This window comes from Amphiura filiformis, chromosome 3 (assembly GCF_039555335.1).
Source record: "Amphiura filiformis chromosome 3, Afil_fr2py, whole genome shotgun sequence".
In the NCBI taxonomy this organism is placed as follows: domain Eukaryota; kingdom Metazoa; phylum Echinodermata; class Ophiuroidea; order Amphilepidida; family Amphiuridae; genus Amphiura; species Amphiura filiformis.
The window spans coordinates 22,603,146-22,626,849 of NC_092630.1; the positions used below are offsets into that span (position 1 = coordinate 22,603,146).

General features: G+C 37.3%; 2 protein-coding genes across 4 annotated transcripts in view; both read left to right on the forward strand.

Annotated features, from left to right (window-relative positions):
* The first annotated feature begins 9,865 nt into the window (after positions 1-9,865).
* Positions 9,866-18,221, forward strand: LOC140148224 (translocon-associated protein subunit delta-like). Its single transcript, XM_072170093.1, has 6 exons — positions 9,866-9,968; positions 12,959-13,080; positions 13,393-13,464; positions 14,263-14,352; positions 14,848-14,913; positions 16,306-18,221. The coding sequence occupies exons 1-6, from the start codon at positions 9,905-9,907 to the stop codon at positions 16,408-16,410; spliced, it is 519 nt and encodes a 172-aa protein (XP_072026194.1). The 5' UTR covers positions 9,866-9,904; the 3' UTR covers positions 16,411-18,221.
* A 2,650-nt stretch (positions 18,222-20,871) lies between these two features.
* Positions 20,872-23,704, forward strand: part of LOC140148225 (tyrosine-protein phosphatase non-receptor type 12-like) — an 85,348-nt gene continuing 82,515 nt past the window's right edge. For all 3 annotated transcript variants that reach the window (XM_072170096.1, XM_072170094.1, XM_072170095.1), the window contains exon 1: positions 20,872-21,045. In XM_072170096.1, the coding sequence (XP_072026197.1) occupies positions 20,947-21,045 (99 nt within the window). In that variant the 5' untranslated portion in view covers positions 20,872-20,946. The remainder of the gene's footprint in view (positions 21,046-23,704) is intronic.

Below are 23,704 nucleotides of genomic sequence, written 5' to 3' on the forward strand. Positions count from 1 at the left end.
GTCCCACCGAGTCTCCTACACAGGTTACGCTCCCTGTGGAGGGGCGGAACCAAACTGGCTGATGTGGAGACTAAGCCAGTTTGCGTCGGTCTGATACTCGTCTATCCTCGTCTTTGACCATGCGCAGATCTGGCTGGTCAGGAAGATATTTAATATCCCTAATTTATAATATGCCTACCAGTTCCACCGTATAACCGATTTGCTAGAGAATATTTGTTACCATGTTTAATAAATTCGTATTAATCGATAATAAAAATGTGGCCAAATGTATATTTGTGTACATAGTGTGTGGATCCACTCTTCTACGGACTTGGCTACTAAGCATGTCGGGAAGGATATGGCGGTATGCTGACCTGGGTCAATATGTTCTGGGCAGATGAGGTCCCACCAATTGCCTACGACCTTATGTGCGATCATGTGTGACAGGCAATTCCCGATAATAATAGAGGTTCCCTGGACAAAGGCACAAGTGTGTTAACATGCAGCAGCATTTTTCTTGATGTAGGTCTCTTAAAGGGTTAACAGCACATCTGGATTTATTCATAAAGTGTAACACAATCTCAGCATTTTATGGCATAACATAATCCATGATAATAAAAGTGTCCAACTCGCCAAGGTCCTGACCATCTAAAAGAACATTGTGATATGTAAGGACAAGGTAACCTGCCCAAATCATAGTATAAACATTTACTATTAGTTCCTGCACATTGCCAGTTGACCAGGCCAACGATTGTGGACCTTTAAGCTTGAAAAGTGACCAACATACTGCTAGCCTATTCCATTTTAAATAATTTTAATATATTATGAAAGTCAAGGATTTGTAGACATAATAATAAATAATTTCACATTTCAAATTCAAACTGTGCTATTTTCATAGTTTAATTAATTCAACATACAACTTTTCAATTTAAAAGGATGAAAAATTACTTTACAGAATGAGCCTTTTCAATCCAGTTGATACATAAAAGTTCGGTAAAATCTTGATTTAAAAATGTAAACGTGATCTAAAGAGCATTTCTGGCAATTAAAGGGGCATTTCATGATCCAAAGCATCATCCCCCCTGCCTTTCACAAAAAAGATTTTTATACCACTGGAAACCTCTGGCTTCATTATGTGTTAGTATAAAAAAATCCTTGCAGATTAATTTGTTTAAAATATCGTGAAATTTGAATTACGTTCTGGTATACCAGAACGAAATTATAACACATTGTCATTGCCGTATAATACACATAATCAAGCATAACTCGCAAAATCAAAATCAACTGAAATTTTGGGAATAAGCTTTTTTGAAAAGGGGTATAATCCTTCTTGTCTTCCATGAGCAACGGGTATAATCTTCCTTCCAGGAGCAACCACTGTGCATGATTGACGGGCTATTCCATTGCTCGTAATAGGGTAGTGTATTTTAGCGGGACAATGCTGGATGGTGCACGCGCGCGTGCACGATGTGCAAGGTAGACTTTCGCCAAGACTTAGCATGTGGTTGCATTTAAGGCATCATATACGATTTTATACTATTTTAGATTTTCAATTAATAACAAAATAATAAAATAGCATTTAAAAATTATAGGCTATTAATAGGCCTATTTATTATCGCACGCCATGGTAACAATAAAAAAAAAATGGCACTTTCCGAAAAATTTGGGAAACAAATTAATTAAAAAAAAAATAAATAAAAAAAATCTTTATTAAACCAAATTTTCATGAAATTGAGGGCCATCAATAAACCAAAATGCACCCGAATCTGTCGCACATCCCCGTAGTAGGCCTACCCTCCTTTCCACCCCCGTTAAACTAGACGTGTAATATAACCGCCACAAGTATTTTTTTTTACCTGTAGGCAAGCTCACCCCTACACCTACAGTCGCAATAGTTCTAGCCCAGATAGCTTTTAACTCACGCCTACTAATAACGTACTTTCATCAAGTGATGGCGCTATAAGGTTTACCACGGAAGCTGTTTGGTTTACCGTGGAAGAAGATTATACCCTATATGGCTTTTTTCATGGATATCTACTGGAAAATGTCATAAAAAGAGGATGCTGGAATCACGAAATACTAGTTAGAGGCAGTGTATAAGCTGCCGGTCACTTTAGATGGGGAGTGTGCTCCTGGGACAGGCAAAAGTAATGCTGTGGACAGATACTACATTATAATTGTAGGTGTTGAGAAAGGCTGTTGACGTTTTTAGTGGGCCAGATTTGCAAAACAAGGCCATGGCAACACATATATATTTAAACTCTTTGAACCCCCAGTACACTGTAGAAGTCTGGTAAATGTAGGACAGGTTATGTTATTCAAATGATGGGCAAGCCTCAATTTTTATTACTAAAGCCCTGGTTATAGGTAATTCAAGTAATTCTTAGCTACTAGCGGTCACCCATCTTTCATGGTTCGTAAATAAATGTAATTTTACAAATGCATCAACACCCTCCGCGTTTTTATTGCGAACATTATTTTACCAACTCCCTAATTTATTACCGACTGATCAGTCGTTTCATTTACTTCATTTTAATCAACTTCTTCTTTGTTGCCCCCCTAATAATCTAAGGGTTATTGATTTAAAACTTGGTATTTAAGATTTATAATAGTGATTTCCTTTCATATTTAATCAAAACAGTGGTGCAAATTGCATGCTTCTACGATTTTGTCATCAAAAATCAAGTTTGTCTTTTTTTGTGTACAAATGGGATTTTTCATATTTCTTAAGGGTGTATTCACACATCATGACATAATATGTTGCTACTATGGAGACAATTGGTATACTTCTAAATATATAAAACTGGAGAATCGCAGTAGATGTTGATATCAAGAACAAGAAAATTTGCCCCGGAAATTTGCTCAGTATAGAAATTTCAGGGAGGTTCCAACAACCCCCTTCTTTGGTAGACGTGTTACAAAAAGTTCCTCCGGTAGACAAGGTTTAAAGACATATAATTACCTGCTTGATATAACTTTGCTAAATACCCAGGGTGTCAAATAAAACAAAAACCGTACATAACTATAAATTACTTTTTATATATAAATATTAAAACTTCTGTCAGTTGCCTATGAGACAAGTGCTCTATTCACTCAGATTTACGAGTATTAGCTCTGTCATTAAAAATGGTTCAAATTGACAACAGAAGCCATAAACCTGGAAGGTATGTATAACTTCTGTATCATAGTGAACCCTTTACATGCTTTATGTATCCACTGTTTAAGCATTTTATTTACCTGCTTTGACAGCAAATGTACCACTTGGAGTTTTAATCATTGTCTAATAATCACAAACTGAGAACAATCACAAACTGTCCACTTCTGGATACACATTCTGTGCACTTTGCTTAATGATGTCTTTCTAATAATTGCTTTTTTACACGACCTTGCGAACAAGTTGCTCTTTTTGTTTCCTCTGCAGACCTAAGTTCAAATTGACTCTAGGTCTACTCTGAAGACAAGTTCTGTGTCTATTATGCCATTTGCTATTAAATGACCTTGTCTTTAAGTTTGTGTTACATCTTTTATACTTGCAAGTATGCCTCTGAATTTCATGTGCAGATAGTTTCTTCGCAAGTGTAACAGCTGTCATGTTTAACTCGGGATGCAACTCAATGTCACACGTTTTGTCAATGACACTGAGAACTTCTATATCATCATCAGGTTCCATTTCATCATCGGGCTTCATCATATCACCATCCCCATCACTACCGATATTGTTTGCATCCTCATTCCCAATGTTGCCTTTACTCTGATCAACACTAGATGGTGCCTCCAGCATGTAATTCCAGTCGTAAGTTTCTGTTTCATCACCATCGCTACATTGATACTTACTTTCACTGTATTCAGTATCATCATCCAATGTCATGATCACAACTCTATCACCATCACCTGTATTTGTTGCATCCTCATCCCCAGTGTTGCTTTGACCTTTACTCTGATCAACACTACATGGTGACTCATCCAGCATGCATTGCCAATCATAAGTTTCAGTTTCATCACCATCGCTATATTGAAACTTACTTACAATATCATCATCCGATATCACCACATCCGTACCATCATCACTTGTATTTGTTGCATCCTCATCCCTGATGTTGCCTTTGCCTTTATTCTGTTCAACACTAGATTGTGCCTCATCCAAGATGCAATGCCAATCGTAAGAATCTGTTTCATCACCATCGCTACTGTGGCTATCGACTACTTTTCCACATCCCAGCTCCTTGTGAATTGTCATAAATTTCTTCAACTGCTGACATTGTGGACACCACACTGTTACCCTTTTCAACTCACCCTCTCCAAACCAGCCCCGTTTAGTTTTGTGACCGATAGGGCATGTAAATTTCCAGTATATTTTCATGTGATCACTAAATTTTTCTTTACTTGAGTGATCAGAGAGCTCCCAATCCAGCCACTCGTTGCTGAATTAGAGTCACGCGGTAGCTTGACCAGCAAGTTTTAAAAAAAACGACTGATAAAGAAGAATAAACAGATGCACCGCGAGACTATATTTACACGGAACAAAACGCTATTGTTCTATGATATTTTTCGCTGGGTACAAAATATATCTAAAACCATGCTAAATCGTATTTACTGTCCAAAGTGTCATATTTTAATAACTCTTTATTTCAAAAAGTTACACGAATCTTACAGTCAATCCGATTGTTTGATAATAAACAAACATTCTTGCTTTATTTCACGCGGTATTTCATAGCCAAAATTAGTGGCAAATCATAGCTAATCATACTGATATCCACAATCTTTCGACACTGCTACAGCCATACATGGCTGTCACTGTCGCACTAATTTTTCAGATTCACTTTCAAATATACCCAGGCATTTTCCTGGATACCCTACATACAAATTCTGGACCCCATTCGCCAAAAAATCAAGTTTTTCACAATTCTTTTATTCTTTCCGGACCACAGCATATATTCATATTAATAAATACTCCACTTTCACACGTCGTAATAACGGGACGTCTCCGTGGCGAAGTGGTTAAGGCCATGGACTTCTAATCCATTTATGAATTTTTGCTCAAGTTCGAAACTTCCCACCACTTTTTTTTTATGTTTTATTAATCAATTTATTGTCGTAAATCAAGTATAACACCATTTCGAACATCCATTGCTATTGTGATATTATTATTTTTTTCATCAAACAAACATGTTTGATTTTTTATTCACATTTAGGCCTAGGCCTTGGGCCTACTTTCACCATCCAGATGCTATCACCATGCCTGACTATCATGGCATCTTCGTCATTTAAAACACCGACATTTATTAATTATTTATTTATCAGTGGCTCTGTACACAGCTCAGACTGAAATTATATTTGATATAAATATTATAAATGAAAATCACAAACCGCGAAAGATCGCCAACAACTGCCGCTGAATATTGATATCCAACTAGATTTCCCCACAGGGCTAAAGGGCAGGACTTAATTAGGGAATTAAAATCACAAACCGCGAAAGATCGCCGACAACCGCCGCTTAATAGGGGTATCCAACTGCCCGCAGGGCTAAAAGAACTACAAACCGCAAAATTTGGATATCCAACCAGATTGCCCGCAGGCATATCGATTATATGGATCATCCAACAAATTACGACCACAAACCGCGAAAGATCGCCAACAACTGCCGCTCAATATTGATATCCAAGTAGATTGCCCCGCAGGGCTATAAAGAACCACAAACCGCGAAATTTGGATATGGTACTATTGCCCCACAGGGCTTCAAAGAACCACAAACCACGAAATATGGATATCCAACAAGCTTAAACTATAAATTAGCTCCCGATAGAGAGCAGGACTTGATGAGGGAAATTAAAACCACAAAACACGAAAGATGACAAAGAACCACAAACCGCGAAAGACTACATTGCCCGCAGGCCTATCGATTATAAAGAATCACAAACCACGAAATACGGATATCTAACAAGCTTAGACTATAAACTAGCTCCCGATAGAGGACAGGGCTTGATGAGGGAAATTAAAACCACAAACCACAATATTCAACTATATTGCCCTGCTGGGCTACAAAGAGCCACAAACCCCGAAATTGGGATATCCAATTGCCCGCAGGCCTATCGATTATTCGATTATAAAGAACCACAAACCGCGAAAGATCAACAACAACTGCCGCTTAATATTGATACCAACTAGATTGCCCCGCAAATGCTATAAAGAACCACAAACCGCGAAATTTGGATATGCAACTAGATTGCCCCACAGGGCTACAAAGATCCACAAACCACGAAATATGGATATTCAACAAGCTTAAACTATAAATTAGCTCCCGATAGAGTGCAGGGCTTGATGAAAACCACAAACCACGAAAAGATCGCCGACAACCGCCGCTTAATAGGAATATTCAACTAGGTTGCCCGAAGAACTACAAAGAACCACAAACCGCGAAATTCGGATAGCCAAGTAGATTGCCCCGCAGGGCTACAAAGAACCACCAACATTAAAACACGATTATCTGGGGCATTTAGACGCTTCCGTAGTATAGGCTTAAATATATGCGCATTTACCATAGTTCCGACATGAAGTAGGCCTAAATCGGATTTACTCTATGTGTGTCTCTCTGGCATTGTCAACATTGGGTGTGTGTTGTTCATATTTACATTTTATTTACATATTTACGTAGCCTTGAATAATTAAAGTATATTAAAATGTTTATTGATCATTGTGTACGCCTCTGAACATTACAGTCACGCGTGACGAGCAAGTTTTAAAAATAAACGACTGATAAAGTTTTGTTTAATTATTTATTGTCATGAATCAAGAATGGCAACTTCAAACATCCATTTTGCGTTTTATTCGTTTTATGGTGCACTTCATAACCTGACTTTCAAAGCTTGGAGCTGCTTGGCTACATTCATAAAAAGAAAAGAAATCTACCAAAAAAACGTTGACAACGTAAAGAAATCAGCAAGTTTAAAAAAACCCACCTCGGCTCACTTTTTGAAACTTGGTCCCAGTTAAACACCAACAGCAAATCAGTGTTTTTATTTTATTTCAACAGAATACAATTCCAACAAGATTACAAACAAGCCTACTTGTTATTCGTTTAATTCAATCATTAATCATGATATTATAAAACAAAACACAAAAGATATTGGCTTATCATGCAAGAACAAGATAATAACCGTTCAGGTCGTTCCAGAAAGCTTACAAATTAATATCGCATCTGCACATTAAAGATACATAACACTTCTGGAAATGTTTTAAATTGATGTAAATATGATAAAGTTTAAATCAGTACCTTTTACAAATGGGACCAAGTTTCAAAAAGTGAGCCGAGGTGGGTTTTTTTAAACTTGCTGATTTCTTTACGTTGTCAACGTTTTTTTGGTAGATTTAACAATTTCATTGACTAAGTTCTCTGCCTCTGTCTGACTGAGATTCTCTCCAATTTCTTGAGGATGGATTTTGCAGTTATACAACACTTCGTTCTTGATCATATTGCCAACACCAGAGAAGTGTGTTTGGTCCAGTAGACTGTTACAAACATGACAATTTTGCCTCACAGCTTTTGCGGCCAGTTCTCTATCAAAAGTCTCACTTAGAATATCTGTCTTGGTATCTTCACATGGTCCTGCTACAATTTTGAGAGAGCCACTGTAAAATGCAAGATATTTTCTATCTTGGAAATGGAAAATCATTCGAGGCAGTTGTTCTTTACCTTTACCGAGTGGCTTGCACTCATTCACAAAAAGTCTTCCATTCATCAGGAAATGATACCGCAACCAGATGGACTTGTCTTCATCTCCTGTACAACTGTGAGAGAGTTTGATGAACATTTGTTTGCCGTACACTTGTACTGAAGAGAAATAAGCTCTTCGCCACATTCCTTTGTCGATTAACTTGGTGGTGCCAGATATCTTTTCTATTTTGTTTCCTTCAAATTGTTGTGCCATGTGGCACCATTTACGGAGCCAAGGTCCTTCTGGCATTGTAAGAAGCTAGTCGTTGTCTGTAATGTTCAATTTATGATACTGTGTGTAAGACTGTTGGCAACCATGGGATATATTGCTCAAACATCTGAAATAAAAACAAAGGAGATTACATATGTATTAAGTTAATTCTTTATGACCTAAAGAGATGTACAGTCACTTAAATTTGACATCCAAATGCAAGACCGGGGGGGCACTCGAATATGAAAGTGACGTACCTGTGCCTACGAGCGTACGCAACTAGGGGTCTATCAGTGTAGAAATTTTCAGAAAAAAGGGGGTCATTCGGTGTTGGCAATGTCAAAAATGGGCTGATTTTGTATGGGAGCGCCCAAAATTTTACATCATTAACAATCAAAAATAGCTTTTTACCCAATTTTACAGTACAAAATTTACAAAACTCATTAATTTTTTTCAAAATGCGCGCTTCGCGCACCGAAATTTCAATTTTGAGGACAAATTGATCAAAAAAGGGGGTCATTCAGTGTAGGCTACTGAAAAAACGGGGTCATTGGGTGTAGGATTTGCCAAAAATAACAGGGTCATTTCATGGGCACATGACGTATGTCAATATATGGGAGTGCCTGTACATGTATATTTGTAGGCCTACTGAGGTCACCCAATGAAATTCCTTGAATCAATACCTTTTCTTTTTACTGATATATTAGACATTTTGTAAACTTTATTGGTGTGCAAGGAGGAGATGCTGACTCAGACTTCGGAAATTTTTCACCCTGATATGGCATTCATACATACGCGCTATGTAACAGCGCGTGACGCCCTTGATTGGTCGAGAGCCGGGCATAAACACGTTTATGCCCCGTGTCCCGGATGTGAGATCGCCGGGTAGGGAAAATGATGGAAAATAAAGTTACTTGTAATTTTTTGTTATTATTTTGATGAAATAAGAACCGCTAAGTGTTCTGGTATGAACAGGGTTCATTCATATATTTTCATGACTAAACAGTTGTCAAGAAAATATGAATGAACCCCTAAATGATGTCAGTGCACATTTCATTGGGTCTACAGTTCAGCGATCAGGAAGATACCTCTCAGGTTTAAACCTAAGGGAACAAAGATCGATGACGTCCTATAAACGTAACTAGTTTCGTTTCTCAGCCGACCCCCTCCCTCCCTGCCAGAAACGTAATAATGAAATGTTGAAAATTTTGACATAGGCCTAATACTAAATAATGACACATTCTTCAGACCGATGTTTTTGTACAAACGTAATCGAGTATTTTTACCCCCTCCCCCCTAAACGGGCCCCTAAACGAAACTAGTTTCGTTTATAGGACGTCATCGATCTTTTGGTTTGTTCCCTAAGTCAAAGGTGGTGACCTGTGATACTGCAACATCCATTTCACAGGTCGATGAACTTTTACCGCCAGATTATCAGTAGGGCTGATGATGCGTTCAGGATTGGATGTAAAAAATTCCCACTCAAAAATAGTAAGTCCAGTTGACTAGATTATAGTTCAAATATTAGCCTATATCTTATTATTTTTTTGAGCTTTAACAAAGTAATTAACCAACACTTTGCTATATTCCATTTCAAAACACAATGAAAGTTCTCATGAAATTTCACAATTTGAAGAATGCACAACAATACTTCCGTCGGGATCAGCCTCGGCGAGTGGCATGATGGTCACTGCACGGCGGAGAGAGCCGGCAAAACCGCTCGGCCGTATATGGGTTAGTTTTGTGGGGCTCATTACGGTATCGAACGATTTTAGCTTGAATTTATGTTATTTATTAACATAGGCCTATTTGTTTGTGATATTCCAAGCGTTTTAAAATTTCAAAATAATCCCATTCTGGTTAATACACGATTGACGATGGAAATTTACTGAATTTAGAGCATGCACGGCGCCAGAGAAGTACGTCCCCCACCCCCTGGTTCAAGCTTAGTGATTGCGCCCTCAGTGTCATGAATTAGTTAGTCGACGTGTCCTCTGCTAAAAATGGCCGTAATTGTGTTGGTTGTGTGTGGACTTCTGCTTGTTTCTGGGTCCGTTTACGGAGCTGGTAAGGAAATATAATTTCTTGCTTTCAAACACCTGTTAGAAATTGTCTTGATAAAGCATTTCAAACCTTTTATTTAGAGATTTAGGGCAGGGATATTGTTAAAATTAGGCGAGAAAATGGGTTCAGAATTCCACAGACATGCAATCATATTCATGCATGCTGAACCAGATATACATGCAATGAATGATGATTTTGATGCATGCACAGGATGCATATTATTATTACATGAATTATCAGGTAAAAAGGTGAATTCAAATTTGCCATCAATGTGCATCATTTTATATATCAAATTAAAGCCCTTGAGTAAAGAAAGCCAGAACTGTAAACCGTTAATTTTTTGTTATAAATATACCGTAACGTAAGGCACTTGAAACTTGATTCTGAGTTTAGCGTCCACCGCCTGCGTTATGAATTTTGTGCCGCGTATGAGATGTAAAATCTGAAAATAATTCATTATTTTGCAAATTACTACTAAACAAGAAAGAAAATTTGTTCTGCAAATTTTTAAACCCCTTCAAAAACTATAGAAAGCCTTGAGAACAGTTAGATGAATCCATCTAAATATTTTAGCATTAAAAATATACAGGTTTTTGACCCTTGCTCTATCCAATTATTTCAATTATACCTTTGGGATACCAGGGTAGAAGAGAAATCAACCTAGCCAAAATGTTTTTACCAGATTGTTGATGTTGTAAATAATTTAAGAAGACCTAGTTTTGACAAATTGGTGCCAAAAATTTGACGCTAAACTCAACATCAAGTTTTAATAGCCTAATAATATTATATAGTGCTTTCCGTAGCGTAGCCGTAGCCGTAGGCCTATTCTGACTTCACGTGCGTGAGATTGGTCACTTTTTGGTAGAATTTCATGAGAAAAACCATCATGAATATATTGCTTGCTTGCGAACATGGAAATGCACGACCGAGCAATGTAAACAAGAGCATGACTGCATGAAACAAACTTCCATTGACGCTAAACTAATTCCGTCTTTACCATAACAAATTTTTAAATCAAGTTACGAAAGGATGAAATTTAAGCTTCTATGACACCCACAAATTTTGTGTGTTTTCATACTGGTAAAAAGTAATTTTTCAAACAGCTATAACTTGCGTTCGGTAGCATGGATTCACATTCTGAAAACTGTAATGACAGCCCGCCATCTTTAATTTTCCGAAATTCATCAATCGGCACTTTCCGGATCTTCATAAAAGCTTGTTTTCATTCATAAATTCACCTCGGCTTCAATCTGGTCGGGTGCTGGGCTCATGAATAATTAATTGGTGGACTGGCTGGTTTCAATTGGGGTTGTGCAGTGGCACCATTGCCGGTCCATGTAATATGGTTCCCGGTAGTCTGCTTGTGAAATTCCTTCAGCGGCAATACAGAGCTGCCAACTCTCCCTCTTTTCGCAGGAGACTCCCTACTTTTAAACCTTCAGAATCCTTAATTTTTGGTCATCTCCCTGAAAAGTAAATGGTTTCATCCATTAAGATGTACACATTTTGACAAATCTCCCTGTTGCAACAGGAAATCTTCCCTTTTTTCAAGATTCAAATGTTGGCAGCTCTGGCAATAGGGCAAGTTTGATTAACCTGGATATAGCCATACAGCGATACATTGTCGCCCTGTTCGGCAAGGTCGCCTAATTGAGCGAGGTCTGTGAGGTCGCCCAATAGAGCGCTTATCCCCAACTGTGGAGTCTCAAGATATAGCAACTTTTCTGTACATGTGGAACTGCTATCAAAATCCCTCTAAAATTCCATGTGCAATTCTCCCATCACAAAAATAAATCATATTTGGGTCAAGTGAAGTATAACAACATTGTTATGTAAGTTTCCTTGAAAAATGTTTCCTTTAATTTTTTATGTAAAATATGTTTTGTATTTGGGCCAATTTGGCTGACTAGCAAATGTGTTAATTAAGGTTTGCCTTTTATACCTAAAGTCTGCGCAAAAAGAAATGCACTGTTATAAATACGCCTGTAGCTTCAGATCTAATAAATGTTTCCACAATATTTCTACATAGAAAGAAGGATGATTTATTTACGCACATTCTGATACACCCTAATTGTCAAATGTCGTTCAATATTAATTAACAACGCAGTAGTGCTTTTAAAGAAAAATACCCGAATTTAAAAGTTGCAGTTTACAACGATCAATGGTTATTACGCAAGCATTGTGGCACGAAACACCCTCCATTTATCTTTGCGCTGACTTCAAACCAATACAAAGAGCTGCAACTTTTAAATTTGTATATTTTTTGTTAAAACTCTATCTGCTGTGTTGTTAATATTAAACGAAATTGAACAAATGGGGTATCATCAAAATGTGTGTAAATAAATCATCCTTCCTTCTACGTTGAAATATTGTGAACGCAAACTTATTTCTGACGCTATAGGCGTATTTATAACAGCTGCGTTACTTTTTGTGCAGTCTTTATATTCATGTTCATTGACGTGAATGACAACGCTACAGATATATTTAAAAAATGGCGTAACAACTGTCTGCATTTAACAGTGTGATAAACACTGATTATGATATTATCTAGGCTTTCTGCAGTGCTCACATTCGAGGCTAGAGACCATTCTATTGATTCATGCATTGCATTCAAAATCAAGTCAAAATAGCTGAAGCATCACACCAGCTTGTAAAGCAATGGAAGTTCAGAAGTAAACACAGCTGATCATGTGATAACGGCAGGCGATCGCACCAAAAATGTTGCTCAAATTGCACTTCAACTAAATTTTAGACTGTCCAAAATAGGCTAATAAACTAACTAGCTTACTAGAAGATCATTGAATCTGTGCACAGTGTGCAGCTTTTTTTAAAATGAATAATGAGAAAGTTATTCATTCTCAATTATTTGTCCAAGCTTCTTCCATTTAATACCAAGTGATATTATATAACATAATTACCTCTAAGTACTACAAAAATGTAAACTAAATCTTTTTAAAAAGCAATTATTTATTTTATCTCTCTTCCTTCTCCAGGAGATACTTGCCTTGGAGCTAGCACCAAACATGAAGTGTACACCACCACAGATGCTTTTGCATCCATGACAGATTCTGTCTTCCTGGTAGAATTCACATTGCAATGCAAGAATAATGCAAAGGTAAGGCTATAGTATTAGTAATATTAGTCCAAAAAATTAGTGCTTTATTTTTCTGGAATCGGAGATGGAGTAGTCTTTGGTCTACTGTTACATATGTAGCAAATTATTGTATTTCAAGAGCCCACACATCACACTTAAATTTCTCTAACAACATATCCCGTGTGAGGGAAGGGATGCATTAATTGTTTTGCTGATGCCACTAACAATTTACTCATGAATCAGTTTAAAGATTTTAAGAATTAATTGACACTTCAATTCATAATTTGTGAATAAAATGTTGATAACATGATGTGGATGTCTTTTTATGTGCAGAATTTGTTCCTAAATGCTGATATTGGAGGTAGACAACTCCCAGTGGCCAGGTCAGGAGACAACAAATACCAGGTTTGTTTTATGTTTGTTTGTGTGCGTGTTTATCTAATTTAAAAACAAGTTGGCTCTAGCAATAAGTTACCCTTACTTTGACTGTGGAACTTTAACATTGAAAGAGTTAGAGCATGAAAGAAGGGAAAAAGAGTGAGAGAGGTGTGAAAGAGAGAGGAGAGATGGAAAGGGGGGAGCTGGAAAGAAACAGAGTGGTGAGATGGCAGTGAAAGAGGGAGGAAGGTGAGCACTGAAATTAATTTTTCCATTTTCATGCATGTAGATACATTTACCTGAATGTAAAGTGGAAACAACTTAAAGGGGCATTTTGTGATCCATAGCCTCACCTCACCCCCTACTTTTCTCAAAAAGGGTTGAGATTTTTATACCATCGGACGCTACATTCTGTCTGTGCAAAATTTGTGTTTACGTTCTGCAAAACAAGATTACACCAAAGTGGCCTATGGAGCAACGTAATATACATATATACAGTTTGTCCACTTTGAAGTACGAAGTACTCAATAAGTTACGCAGTTTCTGCGCGCTGTAATGTGTGCAGGAATTAACACACTGCTAGGCACACACAACTGCATGAGCGTCGTAATACGCAACGCACGATACACTTGTAAACGCAGAATATGCGTACCTTACTTCGTACTTCAAAGTGGACAAACTGTAATCATGTATGACTTGCAAAATCGGAATCAACTAATATTTTTTGGGAAAACACTTTTTTCATGGATATCTACCATAAAAAGAGGATGCTTGAATCACAAAATACCCATTTAAACCGACTGACCCCATTTTTTCTTTTGACAGGTCAGCTGGACTGAAGAGCATAAAAGTGCCCCTGCTGGCAGCTATGATATCAAATTTTATGATGAAGAAGGATTTAGTGCTCTAAGAAAAGTAAGTATTCGTGGGAGTTTTGCAAAAATAAAAGCTGCTGTATTACATGTTGGAGAGGAGGAAATTTATTAGAAGGGAATCCTGTCATGGCAGCTGGGGACAAAAATAGTGATGAAAAAAACTTTTTATTTCAAAACCACATGAGGCCAAATGTGTCTCTTACTAGAGTCATCAAGTAATGGTTACAAGTGGTGAATTGTTGAAAATGTTAAAAAATTTGTAACATTTTGTGTCGGAAATAATTTTTACATTAAATTACGTCACTCACTTCCTGACTTTGCACGGCAACACACATTCATCCTCGCACAAACCAGATACTTTGGTTCTGTTTGACATACCGCCATGGCATCCGTAGGTTTGGACAAACTTGCAAAAATAATATTGAATATTATGAGTAAAGAACCAGCAGAGATATGAAATATCTCAACTCATTCCCCATTGAACATTATGATATCAGTTTAATTATTACTCATGTGTTTCTATTTTTTATTACAGGCACAACGTGCAGGTGATGATTCCACAAAGGTTAAAGCACTTTTTACAATTAATTTCCATCATGGGGTAAGTATCACATATTCACACTAGTAAGTGCAACCTTGAAAACTCAAATTGTCAGGGCCTCAGATTGGCGTTTGTGTTAACAGGATTTTTGTTATCAGCTCTTTTTAATAAAATATATGCTTGGGACTTGAAAAACAAAATGTTATAATGAATGTAAATGGGGCGGGCGGGTTAGTGTAGTGGTCTTCTCACTCGCTTCTCAACGCTGTGGCCGGGGTTCGATTCCCCTCGGCGCCACATGTGAGTTTGGTTGCCGATCCATGCTCGTCCTTGCAGGTTTTTCTCCGGGTGCTCCGGTTTTCCTCCTGCATCTAAAATCGGACTTCTTTCCATATCCCTGTCCCGTCATATCCGGATGGCATCCCTTGAATTTAGTAGCCTCTGAGCACTATTGGGATTAGCCTGGCTTCGGCCGAATGTTATAAATAAATAATAACAGATTTTGTGTTTACGAGTTTAAATGCTACATCTGTAAGTGTAACAAGCACTATAAAAAGATGTTTTCAGCATCTGATCGTAAATCCAATCACACACTGGTGAAAACGTGTTTGATGAGTTTGTGGTATGATTGTTCATGTGCCGTGTTGCCATTACTTTACGCAGCGTTTTGAATACGGTATCCACCGCTTGGTCGATTATGCGTTCACATCGCCAGAAATTGATTGCTTGAATATGTTTTGATGGTCTTGGATGGTTGGTGTTTTTTCGTAAAAGTCCTCCTGAAAATGTCTATTGTCATGACTCGAAAATATGTTGCACAGCTCAAGAAGCAATCTGATTTTATCAAAGGAATTTGATTCTTGACAATTATCTAGTGAGATAACGTATGAAAACATCTGACCAATAGATTGAGGTACCGTAATATGCGTATTGCATAACAAAGGAGATGGATTCACCTCCGAGATGTATCTATTGTTACACAATATGCCTATCGCATTGTGGGAAGGACGTTTGGCATCTGCATATTGTGGGATGCAGTCATATTATAACTACAGGAGTATATCAGTTGGTTTTCTCCATTTAAATGTGTGAGGTTGTCAATACTTTCTGGGATTGACACTCTCTGATTTGCACTGTAATGTTATGAACACCATAAGGGACCGTTCACAAACACTTGTAAGGGGCCCTTTTGACATGAAAATTATGGGTCAACCCCATAGGCATATGAACTCAATTTTTCCTGGAAAATTTGTGGTCATTTTTTTCAAGCCCCCCCCCCCCTTAGCAGGGTCAAAAAAAATTTCAGCCCCCCTTTTTTTTGCATCAGGCCCCCCTAACAAGTGTTTGTGAACGGTCCATAAGTCAGTTGCTTCTCAATGTCAGAAGAAGAAAATGCTTTTAGTTTGCGCCATTAACCACCATATTACTCTTTTCTCTTTCTTTCTATTGCAGGGCGTGTCAGAAGGTCCTGTCATTAGCACTGAAGCAATAGCATCTGTCTTGGGTGTTTTATTATATTACTGTGCATACAGGGCAAAATGTAGAATTCAAGCATAGATAGACAGGCTTCACTCTTTGTTTCCTTTTACACTCCATCCTGTCTGAAATATGATGTAAAGTACCAAGTACATTACAATGTACGTATGTATGGTTTTGTAGACTATAATTATGTAGGCTAATATGCCATTCCTCGTATAAGTATTCGTCTGTATTCCTACTATGAGTGCAGTATGTGTTTTGTAAGAAGTAAAGCAGATACTGTCATTTTTAACTTGGTTGGAGGGTGTTTTTGAATGAGCCTGTTCCCTAAGTAAAATGCAGTATCAACAAACAAATAACGTATAGTTTGATCAGTTCGTAATTTGCGGGAATTGTTAGGCTTTTAGTACTACTACGCCGAAAAGTACACCCACATTAAAGAGTGTCATAGTTGACCTCTGTGGTCTATATTTTGCATGTTAAAGAAAGGGGACAAATCATCGTGATAATTTGTGATACTCCTTGCGAGATGTCACAATCCAATTATCAAAATAAGATGTATTGATATTAATCTGTGATGTTATAAGGCCCGCGGATTACGAGTTTATCAAACTATAGCAGGTACTTTTTCATTTTGGGACAGATTGTTTTAATATCACACGGCTCCCTTAAGTAAAATGCAGTATCGGCTTGGAATTGACAACTCCGATACTGCATAGTTACATGGGATGGCTGATGATGGCTCAATATTAGCAAACAGGGTAGTAAGCAGACAGTTGCTGTGACTGCTCCAGTTGACTGAGCCATTTCATTCATAGAATGATGTCAATCTTGACCAACATAATTATTTTGGCTCGGTCTACTCTACATTGTTATAGCTACTCTGTACATTCTGACCATGCTACAGCCCTATTCACAAAGTAGGAGCAGAGGTACTTCATATTGCAGACTGGGTGGAGCATTTCTTTTTGTTTAATTTTTTTGGATTTCTTTCAAAACTTAATAAAAAATCTGGGCCAAATGTAGATTAATAAGACTTCTCTTTCTTATAGGCAAAATATATAATTCTCAATCATGAGAGCCAACTTGGGTACATGCAGATATTTGCGTAAAGCGTATTGCGCAAGACCACACACCTGGCGAACAGGCACGTCTTTTGAGAAGTAACCAATCACAGTATTGGGTTGTGCGATCAAGTTATTCCATGAAAAGTGTGATGACGCAACAGTATGCAGAAGGTACGGCCTCTCATGATCAAAGAATTACATATTTTACCTATACTTTTCTTCTATAAAATCATGAAAACAGATAATATTTTTTCCTCGCTATCATTTTTCACCTCGGTTGAATAACTTTCAGGGTGATTATTTTTTCACCCAAGATAATGTTCTTTTTAAATTAAAAGTGCTGGTCATGGAAATTTGAATTGGTTTGTAATAACTGAAATCAGGGATTAATAATGTGTGCAATTTAATTGTTCACTGCATTTGTACATGATTAAACAAATGATGCGACAGTAGAACCTTGTTAAAACAAAATTGACAGCCTCAAATTTTATTTTGTGTTTTAAAACAGAATGATATGTTATCAGATTATTTAAATATATAGAGGTATAAATATGCTTGAGACTTGAAAACACATTGTACTATCAGGTTTTTTGTTTTAGCAGATTGTTTTAACAAGGGTCCACCACTGTGTTACTAACTTATTTCCTAATTTAAAGATACAGGGACTCCAAATTGACAAATTACTGAATGTTTCATGTACAAATGTCTTTATCATTGCCCTTTTCTGGGATTGTTTTCTGGTCTTTTTGAGAAGTTGGTTTTCAGAATATGTGGGATGTAATTTTTCACTTTGTTTTTCAAAATAAATGTCAAAAAAGTGAATTTGTGTCTTGTCTTCATTTTGATGTGTACCATATTTGCCTTAATTAGCACCTTGCCCTAAAAATCGCCCCAATGCACTCTTCTAACTTCCTGTTTAACCCAACGGACCCTGGAATTATGGAAACATTTGGGTCTCATACTGTGAGATTGTTGGTCTAAACTATATAATAATATTTGGAAAGGGTAAACATATGACGAATTCATCTGTGATGTCATTTTTTTTTGGACAAAAAATTCTTCAGCAAAAATGTTCAAATGAATTTTCGAAAATTGGATAATGTAGAAGCCCATTTTTTTAAAATTTAGGATAAAAATAATTTCCAACTCTTTCGTGAATATTGTTCCAATTAAAAAAAAAAATGAGGTTTGATATTTATAGTTTCTGAAAATTAATAAAAATTTTGACTGAAAAATTACTCCAATAGTTTTAGTTTTTACTAATCTTATTGGACATTAAAAACAAACTATTGGAGTAATTTTTCAGTCAAAATTTTTCAGTTTTTGTGTCGCCGCAATACCTCCACCTTGACGCGCATCCATTTTAACTCGTGCAATTTCACTTGACCCAAAAATGATCTTCACATTATTTGCCTCGCTAAGGTGGTCATTCCCACCAAATTTTAGCCATACCATAGTTTATAAATATTTGGCAAAGAAGACCCAAATTCAAATTTGACCCAAGTCGTAAATCAAAACTCAACCGACCGGCTCGACCAGTGGTTGACCATTATTTAGAACAATAGAAAGCGGACAGAACTTCGGTCAAGTTTTGATTTCATCCCTAAGACCAAACTTTGGGTATAATTACGGGCACTAAAGTGTTCTCTGAAAGTATTGGAAATTGTTTACCAGCTGTGCAGAAAAAGTATAGCTGTAAAAGGGCATTTCGTGATCCACAGTATCATCCCCCACTTTCCTCAAAAAAAAGTTGAGATTTTTATATCACTGGAAACCTCTGGCTACATAATGTTTATGTACAAAAAATTTCTTGCAAAATCGGAATCCACTGAAATTTTGGGAATAAGCTTTTTTCGTGGATATCTTCTGAAAAATGTCATAAAAAGAGGATGCTAGGGTCACGAAATACTCCTTTAAAAGCAATTTCTTTAAGACACTATGAATAAATTGTCGTGCTTTGATACCGCATTCAGTAAAATGCCGAATGGGGTGGGGGGGGAGCAATTTTTGGAAAGCCAAAAGGGGCGAAAGTAATTTTTGGCAGTCATGGGCGCTTTAATACCGTTTGCAAATTGGGGGGGCAGAAATTTGGCCATGGATGCAAACTTTTTGGCAGTAATTTTTAGCAGGCTGAGAGGGGGAAAGCATTTTTGGCACACAGTTTGGAAATTTTACCCCCTGGTGGCTTGTAGTTTATGCACAGCCACTGCAGTGCACTGAGACCGGGCTGGCAAGAAACCCGGGGGTCACTCCCATTGTGGCCTGTACACCATCCACGATGATGAAAACGCGTAAAAAAGGTACTTTTTGTGGGTAGGCACGATACGCGCGTATCGTGTTTAGGGTGTCAAAAACATGAAAAATTGGAAAAAGGGTAGCAAAATTGCAATTGCTAATCTGCGGAAATTAAATTTAGGGTATGAAATTTGATGCAAGGAATAAAATCCTTGTTTAGGGGCGCGTGCACAGAATTAGAGAAGGAGAACCGGGACTCCCTATACCGCCACGTACAGATCGCGCCGTCAGCTATGGGGAGAAAATTGGGGGTATTCGGGTCCTTGCCGACGGTACGCGGAGACGAACAAAACAATTCTGCGTCTCATCTGAAGGCGTCTTGGTACTCGCGTGCAGGTCGCATCAAGTGCGTCTCTCAAATGCGCCCATTATCCATGTCGCGCTCGCATGACAACTAATGCCTCGAGTGCAGTCCGAAGGAAACCGAATACCCCCAATTTCTGCTCCATGCCTGTATCAAGATGGCGGTCGAGCCCGGGGGGGTCACTCCCATTGTGGCCTGTACACCATCCGCGATAATCAACTTTTGAAAAGCACTCTAAACAAGGATTTAACCCTTGGCTAAAACGACACCCTAAACACGGATTTCATTCCTAACATCAAATTTCATACCCTAAATTTCATTTCCGCGTATTTAGAAATTGCAATTTTGCTACCCTTTTTTCCCATTTTTCATGTTTTTGACACCCTAAACGCGATACGCGCGTATCGTGCCCACCCACGAAAAACGACCCTTTTACGCGTTTTCATTATCGCGGATGGTGTACAGGCCACAATGGGAGTGACCCCCGGGCGGTCGAGTCCTGGTTCTCTGGTTTTAATTCTGTGGGCGCGCGCGTGTTACCTGTTTAGGGCATCGTTTTAGACAAGGGTTAAATCCTTGTTTAGGGATTTGATTTGATTTGTTCGGGTTTTTTTGACAACCCTGGATAACCCATGTACAAGCCACAATGGGCGTGACTTTTCGGGGAAGAAACAATAAATAATCATTTTTAATCAAATACTCAATTGAATTTCTTTGTGTGATGGTACTGCATCCCCTGGCAAAGAGTTTTACCATCCATTCATCGTACAGTGCGACGCTCGAAGTGTGACGCATTGAAAGTTTCAGTACAGCGATTAATACAGCACTGTCAAAGAGACTGATTTCACCAATTCACTTTACTTCCTGGTTTTTGATGATCGTGGCTTTTTCGTGGGTAAAGTTTCTCTGCAAATTTGGGGAATAAATGCATCATTTTCTACATCCAAGATGTCTCTTCGAGAAAATTTGGAAGGATTCTTAGCTCATACTGAGCACGTTAGAAACCTTCTAGCCCGTGGGGAGGATGGATATCAACAAGAATTTACCGTAAGAAACATTGTTATTGTGTCAATTTCTACAACATGATGAACATGGTGCATGCATGCATGCATGTGTGTGTTGTGCAGCAGGGAAGTGCAGGGTGACAGTCACAGCAGTGTGGACCTAGTCTAAAATAAAGCTTAAAACAGTACATGACCATTCATCATGTCATGATGAGCTGTGCCAGTATTGTGTTGCAGTCCAAAATTATTTTGTGAAGTAAAATACTTTTATACATGTATGGAGAAGAGAGGAATATTTTAATAGTTGAGAGCAACTATTACCGCAACAATGTTTTGATTTTAGATTGTTGCCGTTAATTACATTCTTTGATCGAGAAATCTACATTATATTTAAAAATTACCCGTAATTGAGAACTCTACTAGCTTCGGATTTGCACATGATCATGCACGATAGTTACGCATTCGATTGCTATTGTTTTTTGGTCCGACAGTGTTAAAATCTTTTGCAACGGATGTAATATTGTGTTTATTTGGATGAGTCAACTGTATCTTTTGTAAAAAAATGGCCTATTTTGAACAGTCTAAAGTTTTGTTGAAGTGCAGTTTTAGCAACAGTTTTGATTAGTTCCAGTATAACTGTAACCACAGACTGTATGGTCCGTAGTCCGTAGATGTCATTATGTTTAAATGATAAAGACTGAAGTCTTGCTGGCGCTGGCAAGACTACAGTTTTGATGTGATGTGCTAGTGTTTACTTCTAAACTTCCATTGCTTTACAATTACATGTCATGCTCAGCCTTCAGCGAATTGGATTTAAAGATTTTGAATGCAATGGTCTCTAGCCTCAAATGGCAAAATAGTTTATTGCAAAAAAATAGCAAAAAAAAAAAAAAGAAGAAAAGAATAGCACAAAAGTTGATTGCATTTTAATGATCTGGTTCATGGGTTGTCATTATTATTGAATTATTCCAGAATTTCAGAAAAAAAACCTTTGGACCATTTCTGGCACATAGATTTAGTGACACTGACATGTACATGTACATGTACCGGGACATGTACTTATTTTAAAAATAAAATTTATGTCATATATATTTTGGTTGCTTATCATGATGATGAAAAATTGAACTCGCCCTTTGAAATGAAAAGCATGTAGGCCCTACAAGTTTTAGGAAAATAAACTTGAAAATTAAGGTGTTCCCCCGGGTGAAGAAATGACCCCTTCTGTAAATAATTAAAACTGTCAGATGTATGCAAAAATATCAGTGTTTAGAGGGAAGTACTAGAGGAAGTTATTTTGTCAATGCACTATTGTACGTTCATACCGTACTTCCCAACACCAATCCTGGGAAATGTGGGGCACTGGGGATTGTAAGCTGGGTTTACATGTTAGCGTTATGGGTGGGCTGTTATAGTGTTAACAACTGGATTAGTGGTTTGCATGTAATGCCTTGATGTGGGCTATTTCATTATAAATGACAACATTGAGTCCCGAAAGGGGTCAAAATTCAAACTCATTTATTTCATGCAAATTCATTATCATTTCAAAGTTCAGATGGTGTGTCAATAATTCTCAAAATATTAGAGCGTCAAACCCTCAGGAACCATTAAAAAAATTAAATTGAATTTTTGCTGTGTAAAACATAGCTGCCGCCTGGAGGGGACATTTTTTAAACAATTTAATACACAACTTTGAAAGAGTATATGTAACCAACATTGGGTTCATACTTATTCATATTTAGTCTGTAATAATTGTTGTATGTTCCTTTACACTTCAGTGTCTTAAATATGCCAGTTTCAATATAAAACAATTAGTAAATTGATACTAATCCAGATAAATGGTGCAAAATTACTACATATTTTAAGGATAAACTTTATCTTCACATGAAAAATTCATGAAATAGTCATTTTGTCCTGCCCAATAGCTACACTGATGCATAAGTGAGTATTCTGCGTCAATCTGTTGTACTAGTCATGGAAAAGCTAAAATAAAAGACCCCTCCTGTGTCATTTGTTCTGGATAGGACACATTTTTTAACACATAATAAAGCATACTTTAACTTTAGAAATAGCTGCATCAATATTATTGCATCAATATTATTGCATAAAAGATCCCCAGCATTTAAAATCCACTACAAACAGGGTTAATATTCTGGTTAAATTAGGAATATTGCAATTTTTAGCTAACCAAGTTCAATGCAGAATAATATCATATGTGTTCTCAACAACTGGACAATAATTTGAACACTAAAGTGGTTTGTAAGCATAATTTGCAATAAAATGCAAAAATTTCTTGTGGGTTTGGCTCTTTGAAATTTTTATTTTTTAGTTTGTTTACCAATTCATGGAAATGACATAATTGTGCTGGAGAGGACATTTGTTAAATTGCAAACAGAATCGTGGATACAGGCTTGCAAAATGCAACAAATACCAAATCATGTGCCACCTTGGTAGAAGGAAGACCACTCTTCCTCTACAAATTTCACATTCTATGATATAATCCTTCTTATTTCAACAATTAGTAATTAACTTCAGTTCTGGAGAGGACAAATTTTAACGCGGAACTGTGGTATCAAGAACAAGTGGTCTACTGTATGTAAAATAAATGAATTCCTCAATCAGTGCCCTGTCCCATCAATTGGTAATATAACACAGATTATACAGGTAGGGTAAGGGTTTATATTTCCTCTTTAATGTTAACAAAA

What these genes read in the sequence shown, in the direction of transcription:
- LOC140148224 (XM_072170093.1), top strand. Translation starts at nt 9,905, where the DNA reads ATGGCCGTAATTGTGTTGGTTGTGTGTGGACTTCTGCTTGTTTCTGGG. An exon ending in TGGGTCCGTTTACGGAGCTG is followed by an intron (nt 9,969 to 12,958) that starts GTAAGGAAATAT and finishes TTCCTTCTCCAG; the next exon opens with GAGATACTTGCCTTGGAGCT. An exon ending in GATTTAGTGCTCTAAGAAAA is followed by an intron (nt 14,353 to 14,847) that starts GTAAGTATTCGT and finishes TTTTTATTACAG; the next exon opens with GCACAACGTGCAGGTGATGA.